At 33.7% G+C, this 21,689-nt stretch overlaps 1 protein-coding gene across 10 annotated transcripts; it reads right to left on the bottom strand.

Annotated features, from left to right (window-relative positions):
- Positions 1–1,192: 1,192 nt before the first annotated feature.
- LOC120078061 (DNAJ heat shock N-terminal domain-containing protein) lies at positions 1,193–5,367 on the bottom strand. 10 transcript variants are annotated; one of them, XR_016529823.1, is made up of 6 exons: positions 4,992–5,365; positions 3,792–4,472; positions 3,486–3,668; positions 2,215–2,415; positions 2,044–2,132; positions 1,193–1,582 (listed from the first exon to the last, which is right to left on the bottom strand). XR_016529823.1 is itself a non-coding variant. In XM_090314137.1 (4 exons), exons 2-4 carry the CDS (start codon positions 4,458–4,460, stop codon positions 2,392–2,394), a joined length of 876 nt encoding a protein of 291 aa, XP_090170263.1. In that variant the 5' UTR covers positions 4,461–4,472; positions 4,992–5,365; the 3' UTR covers positions 1,805–2,391. The 10 variants fall into 10 exon arrangements, 1 of the variants encoding a protein (XP_090170263.1); XR_016529818.1 differs by having other exon boundaries at positions 2,044–2,225; positions 2,329–2,415; XR_016529824.1 differs by having other exon boundaries at positions 2,329–2,415.
- Between the last annotated feature and the right edge of the window lie 16,322 nt (positions 5,368–21,689).

Genomic DNA, 21,689 nt, shown 5'->3' with positions numbered 1-21,689 from the left:
GACACTAATAATTATTTCAAAAAATTGATAATTCACTCTTTTAACCCTTACGATGGTTGAACTAAAAAATAGTTGTAAAAATTTAGGTCTCCAAGTTACAACTTTTCCAATATAACTAGCTACATAAACTAAAATTTCAACCTCGATTCCTAGGCCACTAGACCACACAACAGAGTTTAATCAGACCATTGACTAAAATCAAATTACTGCTTAAAGGTCTCATACTTTTCAAATTTAGGCTATAAAAACATCACATACAACCAGTAGATGACATCACTTTCTAGTCTTAATAATTTTAAGTGATTTTTATCGACATGTACAGAGCTCAATAATATGACTGGTTTATAATATATGACATCGATTTCTTCCCAATCCTGGAGAAATTATTCATAATTTTATTTTACATGTTAAAAAACAAATAGATGATGAGATATGTTAATCCAAAACACAAATTATTAACGATAATGATATTAAAAACATTTATAAGCTAGAATTATCTCCTCTAAGAGGGTATCGACCGAGTGGTGTAACTTCTTGGGTCTCTCATCCGAGTAGGTTGTTCCCAATACAGAAGAATTTGGTCATCGTGCAAGGCTTAGTGTTGATCTTCATCGATTTTTTGGGGGAGATCGTCCACCCCTCCTCTCTTTGTTTAGTCCAATCTTGCAGGTGTCAATCACATTGCTAAATCGAGAGCATGTCGATAACTTTGACACGCAGAGCACTGTGGAAGAGATCGAAGGGATGACCATCAAAGCAAAAGTCATCTCCACCAATTATCCTAGATTTGAAAATTTTGTGGCACATTTTAGCACGTGTAGCCGTTGAGCACGACAACTTTGATATCCTATGGAGATTATTGACGTTCTGACTTGGAAGAAGTCATTGTGACTCCTCTACATTTAATGAAATTATCATACTATTTGTTTTTATCCTATTAGTCACTAACACATCCATATATCCATATGCTAGTTGAACTCCGGTCACTTTGGCATTTTTATTCTTGTACCTGTTTTTGCTGGGGTATAATGATAGTGTATCCTAAAAAAAAAGAAAAAAAAAAAAATCCTTTAAGCTGAAAATGCCACTAATTTTCATTCTCCTATGTTTAATTCTACCATGTCAATCATCCAACCGAAATTGAACAGGCCTAAAACTAAACATTCTAAAATTGTTGAAGAAAAATACAATATTCAAGCTCAAACCTTGTGATTTTTTCCTGCCATTGAAACTGAAGAAGCAAATTACATAAAGACTGAAGTACTCAAAACCTGATAATTGTACAATGGCCGGTAACAGTACATCGACAATTTAGAAGTCTAACATTTGAAAGCAGCAGCCAAAATCCTATGCCAATAGCTGCAGAACGGCAAATTCGAGGATAAATTTAAGTTGCGAGCTTGAAACCAGGTGCAAAAAACCATAACCAAAGCAGCTGGTGGAGGGAACAAAGCCAAAATCTATCATGGTAAGACCTGTCACTGAGGAGTTGAGGCTATGCATTCTTTGCTAGCCATAATATATGAAATTGGACCCAACTACAATGCAACTTAAACGCCTCTTCGTGCCAAAACTCGACGTACTGTATGGTGAAGTATAAGATCGAGCTATAACAATAAGTTATCAGATCGAGAATAACAATGATTATTATCAGAACAGACCTGCAAACCACTAAATGCTAAGTAGTGCTTGCTATTTGACTTGCTCCAACTTTTGGCATTCCCAGAATTCAGAAACAATAAACAATTGAAAACAATATCGTAGCTATCAACTCAACAATGCCATAAAATAAATAGACAAACAATCAAGTGAACTATGCTCGATCTATAGAAAGAAAAACAAATACATGAACAGAGTGTTAGAGTTAGAGATGTTCGATTACACAAGTACAGACGAGAAACTATAAGTCTGATGAATATAACTTTTGCCATTACTTCTAAAAGAAATAGAACCAGCTAGCTACTCAAACATTATGACTTGTATGAATCATTCAGCCTAATAAAGGACCTTCAATAGAGTAATGGAAAAGGATACAGCACTTACAAACAAATCTTCAGCAGCATATACGACACTCATGTGTTTGTTCTTTCCATCAAGACTCGTTGAATTGAATTGATATATTGAACAAGAGTCTGAGTATTAATTAGAAATATTTTAATTGGTATCATACTCATCGGACCATGATTCTCATGCATAAACAATAACTGAAGGTACCTCTCAATGGTCTGCAGTCAAAACAGTATACAAATTGGGAAGATAATTCAGCAAGTAGAGAAGATATGGAATTAATTCCAACTGAGAAGTAGCAACTAGAAAATATGCTTTCACCTCAACATTCATGACAAGGGTGTTCTCAATTCATATGGTAAAACTGATCTTTGTAGTGCTAACTTATTGTTTTTGCTTCTCACCAGCCTGTTTAAGTTGACAGAAAAAAATATCAGAAGGGTATAAAATGATAGAGATAATAAACTACAAAAAAAAAGGAAGAATATTTAATGCTCTTAGAAAATTAAAGTATACTAAATAAAAAACTGGAAAGATTGTGGATAGACTTGATGGGAGGGTTAATACTCATTCTTTTCTCTTTTATTTTTTTCAAGTAGGTTAATTCTAGTTAGGAGATCCTAAACTAGGTATTGATACTGAGCTTTCCAACTAACTAGGTAGCCTTTGTTGTCAACACATTGAGAATGCTGAATGACTCTTTTTGGAGTGTCCATTCATTCATCCTTAGTGGAAGGTATTTACTGGTGTTATTAACATATGATGTCTTTAATTGTCAATATGGTCTCCTTCCTGGCTCTTATTTCCAAAGAAAAGCTATTTGTCTTGTGGTTGAATGCTATCAAGACTACGTTTGGTTTGTTCGGTTATTTGAAGGTATTCTGCAGTGTTATTAACATAAGATGTCTTTAATAGTCAATATAGTCACCTTCGTTGCTCTTATTTCCAAAAGAAAGCTATTTGTCTAGTTGTTGAATGCTACTGGGGCTACCTTTGGTTTGTTAGCTTGGATAGGAATAAGAGAAGGTTCAAAAAGTGAGTAGACAGTTGTAAGAAACTTGGAATATCATTGTATTCAATTCCTCCCTTTAGACCTCTTGTTCTAAGGTTCTTACGACTGCTCTCCCCTCTTTTTTTACTTCCAAGTTCCAACCGTACAGTCTCCTTTGTGGCATTCATTTCCAAGGAAAAGTCGTCTTATCTTGTGGTTGAATGCTATTAGTGCTATTTTTTGGTTTGTTTGGTAGAGAGAAGCAAGAGAATATTTCAAAGGAAGAATAGAGTAGAAAGCTGGCAGAAAGTTAACTTGTTTTCTTTACTGTTTTTAATACCTTCTTTTGGAGAACTTGTTTTTAGATATGTTATAATTGTTCTCCCTCTTTATTTATCTTCAGTTGGAACAATCATGACCCTTAGTCTCATTACTAGCAAGAAAATAAAAGTTGGAAGAATTTAGTGAGAGAGAGAGAGAGAGCTACCTTTTGGAGTTTCTTTAAAATAGAATCTTCAAATGCTTGGTAACCAGCTCCTACCAAATTATTCAATCGATTATGTTCTGGTGATCTCTCAGCACTGGGCATCTCTACTGAAGAAACCGGTTGAAGAGGCAAAACTAGCAAAGGGTTAGATAGATCACCAAGCATAGATCTAGTAGAAGCAACCTGAAAGACGAAATAAAACCCACGTACAATTACTATAATAGTTCAAGTTAAAGTTTTAGAAAAAGTAACCTAAGAAACAGGGAACACAGATTAGGAAAAAGAAAATTTAATGAGAAAACTCACTGCAGCATCTTTACTTGACATTACAATGACTGCTGAACCTTTCTTCTTCTTGTTATGCCTAATAACAACATCTTCAACCTCACCAAACTTTGAAAACATCTCTCTAAGTTTCTCTGCTGTATAATCCTCACCAATCTTCTCCCATGAAACCTTAAGCATCCTCTCTTTGTCCATTGTAGGTCCAGCATCACCATCAATGTTCTTTCCAACTCTCCCAGTCTCTTTCTTTGGTGGAAATGTTGTAGGTGCTCCTTTCTTTGCGTGCATAGCTCGAATTCTAGCAATCTCTTCCTTTAACTTTCTGGCAATTTTTTCTTCCTCTTCTAGTTCTTTTGCAGCAGGGTCAGGGGCAAATGCAGATCGTTCTCTTGCTTCAAGGTCCGTCATCATTTTCTGGCGTTTAGAATCACGCTCAGTTTGTCGGCGATGCTGCTCACACTTGACTCTTAGAAGATCATCAAATAATTTCCTTGCCTTCTCATCCTTTAGAATCTCGTAGGATGATTTCAGCATTTGGAAATTGGCATGGGCATTTGGATCATCTGGCCTCTTGTCAGGGTGCAATTCCAAAGCCTTTGCTCTGTACGCTTTAGATATCTCTTTCTCTGTGAGCTTGGCACCTTGCTCACCCGAGGGTAACCCAAGAATAGCATAATGATCGACGTCCATGTCTAAAGTACTCTAAGAACAACCAACAAATTTCAGATAAACCATAACTATAAAAACACTCAAACATGATTGAATAACATATGCAAGATCACAGTTAGCAAGAGTCAGAAAATAAAGGAAAAGAAAAAACTTCAAACTATAAATACAGAACTTCAAAATGTGGAAACAAACTAGCGACTCCATTTAACTCTTATAAAGAAGGATCAGAAGTCAAAATAAACTCATAAAAATTTAAACACTGCGGAAGGTGGTTCAACAGGTAAAAAGAAAAAAGATTCACCGATATGACACTACCATATCCATCATACACTTAAGAGACAGGATCGACATATCAACCAAATCAAATGGTTACTTATTGATGTAGTAGATATGTTAGGTTAGGTTTTATTTTATATACGCCTCCGATCTCGCTGGACAGTATGCTAATTCTCTTAAAACTCAAATCTAATGTCAGAACGCATGGGTAACATGAGTTTAGTCCTAAAATTCTAATGGGTAATAAAATTCCAATCAAAGCAACCCAAAACTTACAAAAACCAAAAATCCGGTGGCCGGAGGCAGCGAACGGCGGCGCGATGGACCTGGTGGGCTGTCGATCGGACTGCAACCAGGGGATATGTGAGAGAGAGAGAGACTAACGCAACAGAAATTCGAGGAGGGCGTCCGAGATTCAGCAACGGCGGCGACCTGTCACCGGCGACGCACGACGTTCTGACGAGGTTGCCGGCGCGAGGGCAGCGACAGGCAGCGGAGCAGTGAAGCGGCGGCGGCGCTGGTCGTGCGATGGAGGTTGCTATCGACGCTGGTGCTGGTTCGCGTGAATGAAGACGACGAGGGGGAGAGAGAGAGCGTGAGGTGAGGCTGACGGCTGGGTATGGAATGGAATTTTATTTTTTTCCTTTTTATTTATTTTTTTTTTTTTGAAAAAAAACTCATATATATATATAACCCTAAGTAAAAAATCTTGGATTACCCTTTACCACCAAATTTTAAATCTTTCAAAATTCCAAATTCGAACTTAAATCTCAAATCATTTTGTAAACAAATTTAAATTAATCATCTTATCAAATTAATTTAAATTAATTATCTTCTCTAGATATCTAAATTTTTGTTCCAAAAACCAAAATCAAAGGAAAATAAACTTTATAACTTAAAGATATTTAACCGATGTTACACGTTAAGTTAGATTTTATTTTGTATACTTTTATCCTATTGTATACTTTTATCCTATATTTTGTTTAATAACCTTATTTTAAGTTTTATCTTGTTGTAACCTTCTTAGACATTTATAGATTACTATCCAAAGACCTATAAATATACAACTTTCTTCATTTTATATTCATTACTTCATCCGAATAAAATTTATTCTTGATGTACACTAATTGGTATCAAAGCATCAAGATCAATTGGATTTGATGGTGTACATGGGAGACTTTCTAAAACAAAGAAGTGGAGTCACCCACCTCTCTATCACCAAAATCCTTGACTAAATGCTTGCAATCAGTCGAAGGTCAATCGATGGTATCATAGGTTTACTCGAGAATATTTCCGTCAGGCTCGATTGATTGACGGAAAGGCAAAAACAACTTCAAGAATAATTGAAGCAACCACAAGAAATTGGAAGAGAACATGGTCTGGGGTTCTAAGAAAGACTCCAAATATTCAACATCATCAAATGCATCCAAGAAACATTCAATAACCACTTATAAACATTAAATAACCCCCTCTTAACATTCAAGAACTGTTGAGACAAGAGGATTTTTCAAAGAAGACAACGGCAAAAGGTGGAATTGTCCAGTAAAGAAGAAAAAGAGGAAGAAGAAAGACAAGAGTTGGTATGGGAAAGAAGAATTCGTAGACCTTAGTTTCAGATGGGAGAAATGGGTGACTAAAGTGAAGCTAGAGTTACCAAAGTGACAATCGTTGATTATACGGATGTGTTCCACCGATTAGGAGCTTAGATTAATCCAACTGAAAGTGACAATCATTTGATTGCAAGATTCATTGGAGGAATTCGATCAAACACTGAAGAAAAAGTGAAAGTGCATCCCATAACATTTTTAACTGGTGCAATTTCATTGGTTGAAACTATAGAAGAAATGAATAATGAACAATCAAGAAAGATAGCAAGAAGAAACACATGGAAGATGAGCAACACCATATTTAAAAAGAATGTTGGGGATACATCCAAGAATACAACACCACCAAGAAGACAAGGGGAAATTGATGTCATCCCACTAAAAGATAAGGGGGCAGATACAAATATAAACAAGGTTCAAGAAAATCCATACAACCGTCCAAATATGGGAAAATGCTTAAGATGTTGACAAACAGGACATTTATCCAAAAATTTTCTTTCAAGAAAGACTCTTAACTATCAGGAAAGAAGAAACAACTATGAATGAGGAAGAAAATGAATCATCTGAAGAAGAACCTATTAATTGCTACTTGTCCTGAAGATTGAAACTCAACCACAACGTCATACCTTGTCCAAAACTCGCTGCACCATCAATAAAAAAAATTGTAGTGTTATTATTGATAGTGGGAGCAACGAGAATAGAACGTGCATTGAATCTCAAAATAGAACCACATCCAAACCCATACAAGGGGAGACAACAGGGAATGACATTTGCGTGATATAATTATCCACTGGTAATAGCTACGAAGATCAGATTACATGTGATGTTCTCAAAATGGACACATGCCATGTGATTCTTAGACGTCCATGACAATATTTTCGATAAACAATCCATATAGGTAGATGTTCAGAGCTAAATAGATGTCGTTAATTCTACTTAACCTGAAACAATCAAAATTTATAAAGCTCAAACAACAACTAAAACTAGCTCGTAGTTAAAGCGGAAGTAAGAGGTCGATTCATAGGGAATGCTTAATTCTAATCTTTTCTTAAGCTAAGTTTGACTATAAAAGTGATAAAACAGAGGTTTTGATGAAACTAGAAACATACTAAAAATCAAGAGACAGAGGATAAATGTAAACAAGTGTAGATCAATCTTGCTCCTAATTCAAGTTAGACGTTCAATGTAATTCCTATCATCGAATTCTACAAATTAAATTCACAATTGAATTATGCTCGCAACTACTAACTTAATTTGATTAAGCTAGCCTCTACAAAGGCGGACAACTAACAATAACCTAGTCAAGAGAGCGTCCTAAACTTTGATTAAGGTTGGATAGGCCTAACCCTAAACCTACATGCTTCTACCTCTATTGGGTTTGATAGCAGCCATAAACACGTGTATTAAATTTTAGGATTCAATTGCGCCGATTAATTACCAAGATAGCTTACTCGATTAACCAAAATTTCTCCGAATCTAGTAATTAATGTATCTTAGGAGTAGAACACACGATTACTATCGCCTCTTGTAGATCTTGGCTAGACATTCTATCGAACACATTGAAAGCAACACATTCAATCATGATTGTGACAAAACCAAACATCTAGATTATACATGTTCAAAATATAGATCATTCAACATGCTTCAAGAACTAAAAAACAGATTCAAGAATGCTCAACTCAAATTGCAAATGATAAGGAAAAAGTGAAAACTCAAAAGAATTACAAGAACCCTTGAAATTAGAAACAAGATTCAATAACTACTTCACAAACTCATAGACAAATTCATGAAGAATTACAAAAATGTTGCTTACTATCCAAAAAGGAAATCAAAATCTAACCTAAATGGGAAACAAAAATTACCAAAGAGACGAAATGATACATAAAGAAACCTAGCCTCCATGAGAATTATGCTTCCTCCTTTGCAAAAAGGAAAGAAAAAAGTATTTATATTCGCAGGGTAGTGTCGCGACGCTGAGGCTAGCGTTGTAATGCTAAATCGTAAAAAAGCCAAGAAGCGTTGAGCTTGAGTCGTGACGTTGCCCTCGACACTGGGTTGCGCAAGAGGCGTGCACGCATGGACAGTCCTGTCAAAATCCGAAGCATTGCAATGCTGCTCTATTTTGCAGCGGATGGATGCTTTCTGTCTTCCAGCATTGCTCAACGCTTCTAGGAGGGTCATGACGTTGTGTGTGATGACATTTTGGTAATTACTTTGATTCTCTTCAATTTTGTTGACTTTTGGTTATTTTTTTAAATCCTTTTTAGCTCAATTTCTCGGAATGACTCATAATCGCTCCCGGGACCGTTTTACTTACAAAATAAGCATTAAAAGCAAACAAACAACACAATTTTGAGGGAATTAACGTAGAAAGTATATCTCTCTTAAGGACCTATCAGTAGAGATAACATTACGAGTTCTCTTGGATGGGAAAGAATATAATCCTTCTTCCTCTAAACAACCAAGCACCACCTACGAAAGGAAAGAATATTGAAAATGGTGGAAATATTTTCATGGTTGTAAGAGGAAAGAAATTGATAAAAAAAAATTATACAAGACGATTTGGACCTTAATATTAAAAGGATCCAAGGAGATGGCCACTATAAATTGTTTACCAGAAGAGGTTAATGAATTATTAACTAAATACCCTTCTTTAATGAAGACACCAACTGAATTGCCTTGAATTTGTGACATTCAACACAAAATCGACTTTAGGAGCAAGTTTAGCCCATCTTTCTCATTACAGGATGAGCTCGAAGGAATACCAAGTACTTCATGATCAAATACATGAACTATTACAAAAAGGGCACATCCAACCGAGCATCAATCCTTGTGCAGTGCCAGCTCTTTTAACACCAAAGAAAGATGGAAGCTGAAGAATGTGCGTGGACAACAAAGCATTCAACAAAAGAACAACAAAATACCAATTTTCAATAGCACGAATGGCTCAATTAGGATGTTCCATCATATTTTAAAAAATAAACTTAAAAAGTAGATATCATCAAATACGTATCCGACCAGGGGATGAATGAAAAACGGTATTAAAAATTAATGAGGGTCTCTTCGAGTGGCTTGTCATGCCACTTGGTCTAATTCAATACAGCAAGCACCTTCACGAGGTTAATGAATCAAGTTCTTTCACATTTTCTCAATAAATTTGTAGTAGTATATTTCGATGATATTCTCTCATTTATAGTAAAACAAAGGAAGATCAACTTAAACATTTAAAATCTATATTTTCTAGTTTAGAAAGTAACCAATTATTCATAAATCACTCAAAATACTTATTCTTGATTGAGGAAATATCCTTCTCGGGCTTTATCATTGGAGAATTTGGTATAAGATTAATCCTATTACAATTGAAGCTATAACTAATTGGCCTACTCCTACATCCATAAAACAAGTTCAATCCTTTCTAGGACTAGCTTTACTTTACCGAAGGTTCATAAAAAACACTAGCTCTATAGTAGCCCCACTTACTGATTGTCTAAAAAAAAGAGCCTTTAAATGGGAAATGTCTCAAGAATTTAGCTTAAAAAATCTTAAAACCATTTATCAAAAAGTCCAATTTTACAGTTACTTGATCTTTTTATCCTTTTGAGGTAGTTGTAGATGTTTCGGGGTTTGGTATTGGGGTCTTGCTATCACAAAATAAACACCCTATAGAATATTTCAGTGAAAAATTAGGGCAATCGAAATCAAATTGGAGTACTTATGAACTTGAATCAAATGCTTTAATTCGAGCTCTCCAACAATGGGACCACTACTTTCTTTATAAAGAGTTTATTAAAATTAACATATCATTTTTCTCTTAAATTCATCCAATCTCAAAAGAATATAAGCTAAATGCACAAATTAAACATTAAACATTAATAAAAAAAAAATCGAGTGATAGATGCCTCAATCGAAAAGAAAATTTACTCACTATCCTAAGAGGTGAAGCGACTGCTTTTCAACACCTTCCCGATCTCTATGCTACGAACCCAGATTTTTATTTGATCTTAGTGTTCTAACATTTTAAATGGTGCAGACTTTCATATTTTTTACAGTTACTTATTCAAAGGAGATGTTTTATGTATACCTCACATATCTTTTAAGAGATCTTATTAAAGAACATGCCAATGGGTTAGCTGGTCATTTCAGGAGAGATAATACATTGGATTTGCTTTCTCTGTTGGGGTTGGTGCCTTAAATCTCGTGGTTCTTGTAGTTTGTAAATTTGAATACACAATATTTATTTAATGAAATCAAGAGTTATTTTATTTGACATTTAGTTTGCATTAACTCAAATCAAATAAATTAATATCTGATTTTATTTTCTGTAACTTAAAATGTATGTGGTTGACATACAAGTAAATCATGTTTAAGTAATAACCTAAAAAGTCTGTAATTTATGGGATAAGGTTGGGTGCCTAATTCTAGTGGCATTACATATACAACAAACTTTAGTGGGTTCTCACTAAGACGATTAATAACATTGATAGCCTAGGTTACTAATCGATTTCATTCTTGAATTATATGCAATGCTACAAAAATAATTGCTCAAGTCAATTTAGAAGTTCGCAAGCATGCTTTAAAATTTTGCCCTAAGGAGATTCATACACGGAGATACATTTATCTCTAGTTTAACAAAGAAAATATGATGGGTGATCGATCCAATCATAAATCTAAACATAAAAGTTATTATACATTCAAGAACCACACCAAATCAAAGAGAAATGTAGATTAGAACAAAAATCCTCACAATGAATCAATGGATTTCATCTAGATCTAAACTAGCTACTCACCTTAACCACGAGATTGGTCTAAAATAAGCTTTACAATCATAAAATACACCAAAGAATGAAAAATTAAGAGGGAAGGAGAAGAAGCGAAGAGAACATGGGAATAGGGGCTAAAATGACCTAATTTGGCAAAGATCGCATTTATAAAAATGACCAAGTGTCGCTATACTGAGAGACAACATAGCTATGCTGGTTTTTAGTTGTTGTAGTATAAGCCTTAGCATAGCGATGTTAAGCATTACACTCTCCCATTCATCAAGCGCGCACGCACAAGCACTCCGTGTCCGTCAAACTCCAGAGTGTAGCTACGCTCCATGGTAACGTCGTGACCTCCTTGAATTGGTGCTCTCGAGACAACATAAAGCACAACATAAGAAAGAGCGTTGCAATGCTCCATAGGGGCAATTTGATCAATTTTCTTCCTTTTTCACTGTTGACGTGACGAAGCTCCATTTTTGTTCATTTTTGTCCCGTTTTGACTATGATGGTCCATTCTACCTCTTATTTGTTCAATACCTACAAAATAGCATAATAAACACCTAAAATTCATGAATGAGCTCAAATTAAACAAGGAAAAATAATACTTTTATGGTATTCTTGAGAGAGCTGTGTGTTCTGTAATTTCTTTTTACACTTAGGGGGCATTTGGCGCGTGATAAAAGTAGAGAGTTGAGTTGAGTTGGTAATTATTATCTGGAGAGTTAAATTATTTAAATAGTTACATTGTCTGTATTTTGTGTGCAGAGTAAAGTTGAGTTGGTAATTATTGTATGTGTTTGATGCAGAGGTGAGTTGAGTTGGGGTATTTAGTGCTGTTTTTGTAAATAAAATTGATCTTGTCCCCTCCCCCATTTTTTCCTAACTTTTCTAAGATAAAAACAAAAAAACTTCGAATTCTTTTCCATTTTCGAAACATAATAAATTTTCTACAAAATATTCATATACATAACACAAAATTCCGAACTCAATTTTTAAACACTCAAATAGAGATTACCCCATTCAAAAACTCAACTTAATCATTAATTACTGTAAAAGTTAAAAAGAACTGTAAGAATTAGTGTCATCAAATGAATTGGGCTTGTTTTAAATAGAAGGGGTGACACTTAAATATTAATATTAGAAAACCAAAATCTTACCATTTAAATCATAAAACCAACTATTAGATAGTCTTTTTTGACCAATTTGTAGAATATGGATTTATCTTTTTCTAAAATCGGTGAAATGCTTTTAAAAATATTAATATCTCTACTATTATGTCGCATCGGTGTACAAACTTTTTTTTTTTTTAAAAAAAAACTTGAGCTATAATTTTAAATTCCACTATTTCATTAGAATTACGTAATATTTGAAAACATTAAGGGATAGGTTGTTTAAAACATATTGTTGAACTTTTATTTAGTGAAACAGTAATAGAACTCGTATGTAATATTCTTTAAATCTAAGAAAAAATGAAATAGAAAAAGAATAACTAGATCTAAAAGAACAGGCTTAGAAATTAAAAAAAAAAAAAAAGGAGTTGAGAAAGAAAAGAGAAAATAAAACCCATACGAGCCAGACAAAGAAAGAAGAGAGCAAATAAGAAAGACAAACCAAAAGGCGAACAAAGTGAGAAGATGAGAGAAGAGAGTAAATGTGAAGAGACACATGAGAGAGAGAAATGACAAAGTAATTGAGGGAGTTGGGAGAGTAATGAAAACGCGTGGGAAAAGGGGTGAAAATGAGAGTGATGAAATGGTAGATAATTAAACCCACCATTTTATTTTTATTAGTGGCCATTGAAGTTGGGCACACGAAGGTGGTAGTCGGATTATGTCGCTAAAGTTGCTTGTACGAAGGTAGTCGTTGGAGTTAGTTGTTAGAGTCGTCATTGGAGGTGATTGGTAGAGCCTAGAGTTCTTCGTCGAAGTTGATCATGCGAATGTGAAAGTCGGAGTTGTTTTGTACCAAGGTGGTTGTCGGAATTGGTTGCCGGAGTGTCGTCGGAGATGGTTGCCGGAGCTCGAAGTTGGTTGTCAGAGTTGGCTATCCAAAGGTGGTCATCGGAGTATGTCACCAGAGTGTGGTAGCAATAATCGCTAACAGAGACCGATGGGTGGAATCGTTAAAAACATTAAAGGGAGAAAGAATTAGGGAGAATTAGGGTGAGTTGGTAAAATAACCAACTCAACCCCACCAACATTTAAAGTTGTTTGTCAAACATTGAGTTGGTAAAAAATACTAACTCAATCCAACTCTCCTTGGGTTGTCAAACACCCCCTTACAAAATAGTGAAGAGAACGGAGTATGTCTTAAGAATGAGATGATTGGAGGGGGAGTTGTAACTCCGGAGAGTAATTCTTATTTGATTATTTAAATATATATATTAAATCTAATTTAATATATAATTAAATTAACAATATTAATTAATTAATAATTAAATATGGGAGTTATTCTTATTTTATTTTATTTAAATATATATTAAATCAAATTTAATATATAGTTAAATTAATAATTTAGATATCATATATATAATTTCATTTAAATCATATTTAAATGACATCCCTCACATAACCTATAATTTTAATATAGATCTCATTCATATTAATTTTAACCTATAGTTTTTATATGAATCACATTCATATAATTAATATTTGAACCAAATATATTACTCTCATATATTATATAGTATTAATTATAACTCATATTTATATTAACTATATATTATAATGTATCAATAAACACGATATTAATTTAAATTTTATTCAAATATTCATTTCTCTTATATATAGTATTAATTATAAATCATATTCATAATTAACTATATATTATGATGTATCAATATACATAATATTAATTTGAATCTTATTCAAATATTTATATCTATTATATATAATATTAATTATAAATCATATTCATAGTTAACTATATATTATAATGTATCAATATACATTGTATAATTTGAATCTTATTCAAATATTTATCTTTCTTATATATAGTATTAATTATAAATAATATTTATAATTAACTATATATTATAACGTATTAATATACATTATACTTTCTATTAATCACATTAATATAAATTATACCTTTATTTTCCTTAAATAATTTGAACAATCCAAATTATTCCAAAAATCATGTATTCTGTGTTTTGTACTTAGTAAGCGCAAGGGGACCTAATGGACCCATAAATATGAGATTAATTTTAAACTCTTTAATTAAATCAATCAACATGCATCAATGGTAGGTCACACTACTAAAGACTCACAACTGCACTTTTCCACTATAAATATATTTATGTGTCAACGGATATAAAAATCAGTAGTAATTCGACCCTTCACGATTCGTTTGTAATAACAGCTGGGTCAAATTACCGTTTTACCTTTGTATTATACCTAACTCCTTAAGTATCATTGATCCTCTAATGAACAAATAGTTCATGGTTCAATTATTAAATTAACCCCTCTTGGGCCAATAAGAGGGTGAAGCCTCAATGTTCACAACTCGAAATCAACCCTTAAGAAGGAGTGGATTCCATCTTGTGTAGATATGTTTCCAACTCCTTACTTAGTCAAATCTCCAAAATGGTAGGCTTATCGAGTCAGCGAAATTGGCCACTCTCGTCCATAGAGATCAAAGGATTACCCTCATAGACAGAAAACCCATTTAGGATTACGTTCAAGTCACATATGATCATCCAATGAAATGTTAATCTCTTCACTCAACGATGTTATAAAGAGAGACTAGTCTTATACAAACTCTTTGTATAGGATATCTATACTCGCATGTCTCAACTTGAACAATTAGGATCACATCGTTTATAACACTTTACAACTTTTGTAACAATTACAAAGTAGGTCGTATCCGTAGCATCACCAGGATAAGACACCCAATTTTATCCATATACTACAAATCATTTAGGTTATTACTTAAACATGATCCACCTATATGTCAACCACATACACAAGTTACATAAAATAACCTTGGATCTTAGTTTATTGGATTGAGTTACACAAGTCTAAATGTTGAATAAAATAACTCCTTATTTTATTAAATAAATGAATTTTGTTTATATATTACAAATGAGATTTAGGGCATAATCCTCAACAGTAAAGTGTTACAAACGATGTGATCCTAATCGTTCATGTGAAGACATGCGAGTGGAGGTATCCTATACAAAAAATTTGTATATGATCAGATTGCGAATAGTCTCTCTTTATAACGTCATTAATTAAAGAGATTAACATTTCAATAGAATGACCATAGGTGACTCGACCTTAATCCTGAGTGAGTTATGAATTTCTGTCTATGAGGGTAACCTTTTGATCTGTATGGGTGAGAGTGACCAGATTCGTCGACTTAATAAACCTACCATTTTGGGGATTTGTTTGAGTAAGGAGCTGGGAATGTAGCTACACAAGATGGAATATACTCCTTCCTGTCTTTAAGGTAAGTAAATGAATTATTTCCTTAAGGATTAACAATAAGGGCTCACCCTCTCATTAGCTCGAGAGAGATTAGTTTATAGTTGAACTATAAACTGTTTGTTCATTAGAGGGATCAATAGTATGTAAGGAGTTGGATGTAACTACAAGGGTAAAATGATAATTTGACCCAACTGCAGTTACGAGCGATTTGTGAAGGGTCAACTTACTGTTGATTGGTTATATCTGTGGATACATAAATATATCTATAGTGCGAAAAGTGCAGTTGTGGGTCTTTAGTGAAGTGACATGCAGTTAATGAATGTTGAGTAATTTAATTAAAGAGTTTAATTAATTAATCTCGTATCATTGGAGCTTTTAATCTGTAAGTCTATAAGATCTCCTTATTAGTTCACTACGGGTAAAACAAGAATCATTAAATTTTGGATTAATTTGAATTGTTCAAATTATAAGGGAATTAATTGTATAAAATACAATTAATATAACGTTAATAGATACATATAATATAAAGTTAATTTTGAATAAAATTCAAAATTATACTTGATTATAATTGAGAGATAAATATTTGAATGAGATTCAAATATTAATTATATGAATAAGATTCATATTAAAACTATAGGTTAAAACTAATATGAATGAGATTCATATTAAAATTATAGATTATGCGAGAGAATATGGTTTGAATATGATTCAAATGAAATTAAATATGTGATATTTAATTATTAATTAATCAAATATTAATTAATTTAATTATATATTAAATTGAATTTAATATATTTAAATTAATTAGATTCAGATGCATGTTAGTGGAGGAGTTATAGAACAACTCCCATCTTTCTCGTTTAACACAAAAAGGAGAAGTTTTGCAGGATTGAAGACACAATTTTGGTTGAACTCTCTGCAAATTTCTCTCAAGCAAAAATCTCCTTCTCTCTCATAAGATCTCTTCCCCATCCAAGAGCATCCCACAATCATACATTCTTGTCCTGAGAATAACGAGGATTCCGAGTGGTGATGTCTTGCTTGTTTTTTCGTTCGTGATTTTCTAGGTTTGTGAGAGGTGCTTTATAGTACGTTGAGTTCGAGAGAGAAGTTCGTGACAAGGAGAGGAATCACCAAGAAGAAATTCTTCAAGGGTAAGTTCTTCTCATCCCTCTTTTTAAAAGCATGTTGTATATAGAATAAATGTTTATCCTGTTCTCTGTATTTTCCTCTCTTTTTGCATTTTCAAAACGAATAACACTGGCACGTGCATTCATACACTTCTGCTAAGGAATTCAATTCCTTCATTCTCAAAGGCACTATTGGCCATACTTAAGAAAAGACGTTCTAATTTTTGTTAAATGTTGATTTACTTGTCAAATATCTAAAAGAATTTCCACAATTGTTTGACTATATACATTACTTCATACTCCAACAACAATTTGGGAAGATCTCTGAATGGATTTTGTACTTGGATTACCATGTACTCAGAGACATCATGACTCAGTTATGGTAGTGGTTGACAAATTTAGTAAGATGACACATTTTCTTCCTTGTAAAAAGACACATGATACCGTTATATTACTAACCTTTTTTTTTTTAAATAAATATATAGAAATTATCAGATTACATGGTATTCCTTGCAGTATTGTATCTGATAGAGATATAAAATTCTTAAGCCATTTCTGAAAGATACTATGAAATAAATTTGACACCACACTCATTCATCCTTATACTGATGGTTAGACGGAAGTAACAAATATAACACTTGGAAATTTAATTCGATGCCTTTTCGAAGACCACCATAAACAATGAGATCTTATTTTGGGACAAGTTGAATTCACTTTCAACTTCATGAAGAACCATTCAATAGGGAAATGTTGCTTGATAGTTATGTGCGCATGTGTATTATATTAATCAATCAAATTATCTTAACTAATTAAAAGTTTCTCTACTTAAACCGAAGTGCAAGCCTTAACAGAGTTTCCTGGCAAGTACCAAGGTCGAACACAAGGACTTGGACTAATAATTAATGCTAAACTTAATGAATAAAGTTACGTGGGCAATATTCAATCATGCATTGATGAGTGTTTGTACAACTAAAATGATAAATTAATTACAAGCTATGGGGAAGAATGGATAAAGATGAACGCGGAGATTTGTAATGGAAGTGTGATGCGTTAAGTGTGTAAGAGTGATGGTGATGCATGGGATGATGAGAAAGTGGTATGTGTGGGTGACATAGGTACATCACAAATAAAAGCAACGTGCGTTGAAAGGTTTAGAAAACCAGTTAATAAATTAGGGTTGAGAATGTTCACTAACATTTACCTAAGTAATGCATAAGTACTCGTTCACGTCTTTAATTTATAAAATGAAGATCTCGCCTCTTAGTGTTTTCTGCTACATAGATCTTATCTCTAAGCCACATGCTTAGGTTAATTTGGACAAAATGTTAACTTTATCTCTAGCTACATCTTTTCTTGTTTAAGGATTTCTACAACCACTTGCTCTCTCGAGTAGTTAGCTATTTCTAATTAAACCAATTGATAAGATGGATTCAAGTAATAGATTAAGCACACATCAAATAATATGAACTTTAACTTATGCAAACTAATGAGAATGTTAGTTCATTATTCTCAACCCATTAAGAAATTAGTTGCTTATAATTGAGAGAAGTGAAAGTAGAATGGATAAGAAGTGATGGAAATTATGATTTATATTAAAATATAGAGTTTTTCAATCTCAATATCTCAATGCCAATTCAAAGTAAGAAACAGAATAAATGTGTAGAGATAGAAATGTCAAACCACCGTTCACAATCTCTTGCTCCCTTTGGCTTTGATGGCTGGTTGCTTCACTGTGCTTGTGATCAAGGTTAGTGATGTTCTCTTCCTAATAGAGGAATAAGATTGAGTTTTCACTCAGAGTTCTTCGAAGAGAAAATCGAGAGGTTGAAGATAATGAAGGAAGGAATTAGACAGAGTTTCAATCAATCTTTTGAAAAAAAAGTCTAACTCCTTTAACGTGTGATCTTTGGGCTCTATATAGGCGTCAAGAGAAAGGTTCTTCTGAAGGAAATCGAATTCAAGATTTCCATGAGCAGCGAAATATAGATCTTTCCAAATTACAATCATGAATGAACACTACAAAATACAGCCGAAACAGAAACACACAGTTATGTAATTAATGCATAAATTACAGCATGAACAACTACAAATGAACAAGGAGAAAACTTTACGAACATTTTTTGACTCGTCTACACGCTCCTTGCTCACGAACGTTCGAACATGGCAACCTTAAACGCTCGAACAACACAACCGCAACACTGCACAAACACTTCATGCTCATCCTCAGAGATTGCCTTGGTCATGAACACTCCAGTAAGAACACGAACGACCTCCACAAAACTTCGACGGTGTCGAGTTGAGTATGACACCACCAAGAAGGTTACTTTGGTATTCTCAATATGAGAATCCAGAGGGTGGGCTCGGTTCGGACTTGGATTGAGGCAGATGAAGGAGGAAAAAACAATCGTGTACATGATTGGGCAAGTGGGAGAAGACAGAAACCTATCGCATAGGTCGATGCTCAATCGTTTAGCTAAAGCTAAGCGATCGTCTAGCAAAAGCCAAATGATCGTTTAGCTCAGTATTTGTCACCTACAAAATACTACACGATCGTTTACTAAAACACGTTGTCGCTTAGTAAATTGGTATTTACTTTACAAGCACCCGTGAGTTTTTTTGCGAGAGAAATCTCAAAACAATTTTTCAACGTTTGTAAAAACCTACTAAAATTAGGAAAATAATTTTCCTTTTATCTCACGGTTACCACGAATTACCAATAACCACCCACTCAATTGGTTATTAAAGAAAAAGAATCAATTATCCAATAATAATATTATTATAAATATAAATGATTGCCAACTTATCATATTATATTTATAACCTATAGTTTTAATATTTCATCTCATGAAACATATAAACCATAGTTCTTTTTCTATTCCATGGTACTTAATGTAAATCTCCTTTACATTAATCCTCCACTAGATGTATCTCATACATCATACCGATTATATTATATATAATCAAAATACCTCTTTTCAATTTGAACATTTCAAATCAACACGAAGAACTGATCCTCAACTGAATCCATTGAGCTACCAAGGGAACCTTATGGACCTGTAGCTCGAAGCTCTAACAGTATGTGAATAACTGACTAAACTCTTTTGTCACAGGATCCACTATCCGTTAACTGCCAGGCACTCCACTAAAGACTGACAGCTAAACTCTCCTTACCACAGATATATTATGTGTCCATCTTAACCAATCAGCAGTGCCACAACCTTTCACAGATCTCTATGCCCCTATAGTTACATCTAACTTCTTAAGTACCACCGATCCCTTTAATGAACATAAGTCATAGTTCTACTATGACTGAGCATTCTCTTCCAAAGAGAAGCTGTGACCACTATGTTCATGCCCCGGAATCAGCCTTTAAGGAAGCAATCTTTCTACTAATCCCTGCTTTGGGAAATGAGTGAATTCCATCTTGTGGATTGAGTTTCCAACTCCCAGATCAGACAAGTCCCCAAAAAGGTAGGCATGTTGAGTTGGTAATCTGGCCACTCTCACCCATACTAATAAAAGAACCGCCCTCAAAGGCAGGAGTTCTCAAAACACTTAGGATTGAGGTTGTGTCACCTATGGTCGTTTAGGTGAGATGCAAGTCTCTAGTATCAATGACGTTCATACAGATTCTAGTTATCTCGTGGTCCAAGTCTTATACAAACTTTTTGTATAGGACACCCCCGCTCGCATGTCTTCACATGAATGGTTAGGATCTACCATCTATAGTAGTTTAAAACACTTGCAAACCTCTACAAAGTGGACTGTATCCGTAGTGTCACCAGGATCAGGTATCCCACCTTAATCCTTATACTATAGACCTATTTAGGTTATCACTTAAGGCATGATCCACTTGTATATCACATATACATGCTTAAGTTCACATAAGATAACCAAAGATATTTGTTTATTGGATATAAGTAAATGCCAAAATTAAATAACACTTATTTTATTCATTAAACAATGTGTATATTTACAAAACAACGAGACTCCAGGAGAATTAGGATACCAATCCTAACAATCTTCCACTTGTTCTAATGACTCGGGAGACAAATGTACAATACAATATAAAAATGTACAATATACAATAAACTAGGGCATACCCCAGTATCATCTCCCACTTGATTAGACGTGCCATCGGTCATGCGTTTGTTGTTTTTCTTTCTTCATATTTCTTTTCAATGCATGATTCTTCTGTGCATATAGGATTAGGTTGAGCCGATCTTCTTATGCATCCAATGGTTGCAGCTTTAGTTTCCTTTGTTAATTTTTGCTTCTTTTCATTAAAATCCTATAATCATAGATGTCATGTTTATAGTTTTCATGTTATTAAGTTTTGTAAATACTTGAACCCAAAGTTTATCTATTTACCTGATTTTCATCTTAAGTTAATGTGTTTTCCACTAAATTTCCTTCATTATTCTAAATTAAAAAAAAACTACAATAACTTGTATTTCTACAAGTTATCAGGAAGTATCCATTCGAGATAGTTTATACTACAATATCAAGGTAAACAGTTAATCTAGTAAATTTACCCACTTCTATTGATATTAGCAATGAGGCTGAAAGTATGACTGATTGGATCGTTGAACTCCACAAAGAAGTCTAACAAAACATCTAACGCTCAAATAAAGCTTATAAGAAGCAGCTGACAAACACCGTCATCTTCATCAATATCACATTGGTGTCTTGGAGATAATTCATTTAAGAAAAGCTCGATTTCCTACAGGGACATACAATAAACTGAAGAATAGGAAGTTGGGACCATTTCCTATTACTTGAGTTTATAGAGCTAATGCTTGTCGCATTAAGTTACCTTCTGATTTCAACATCAGCCCTGTGTTCAGCATTGTTGACATTATTCCTTATCATGCTCCAAACGAGTTTCATTTGGCTTCTTAGAAACAACTCGAGGACGAGTTTGATTTTGTGGGGATGGATTATGATGTAGTAGATATGTTAAGTTAGATTTTATTATGTATATTTTTATCCTATTTTTTTGTTTAGTTCAATAACTTTTCATTTTTTTTTCTTAAGTTTTACTTTGTTG

This window comes from Benincasa hispida, chromosome 5 (assembly GCF_027475165.1).
Source record: "Benincasa hispida cultivar pf3 chromosome 5, pf3_genome.v1.1, whole genome shotgun sequence".
Taxonomy (NCBI): Eukaryota; Viridiplantae; Streptophyta; class Magnoliopsida; order Cucurbitales; family Cucurbitaceae; genus Benincasa; species Benincasa hispida.
This window is presented reverse-complemented; position numbering and strand designations above follow the sequence as displayed.

Excerpts from the sequence above, each read along its gene's own strand:
- LOC120078061 (XM_090314137.1), bottom strand. The coding sequence starts at position 4,460 with ATGGACGTCGATCATTATGCTATTCTTGGGTTACCCTCGGGTGAGCAA. Across the intron at positions 3,669-3,791 it reads TGTCAAGTAAAGATGCTGCA|GTTGCTTCTACTAGATCTAT; the intron begins GTGAGTTTTCTC and ends TTCGTCTTTCAG. Across the intron at positions 2,416-3,485 it reads TTTTAAAGAAACTCCAAAAG|GCTGGTGAGAAGCAAAAACA; the intron begins GTAGCTCTCTCT and ends CAACTTAAACAG.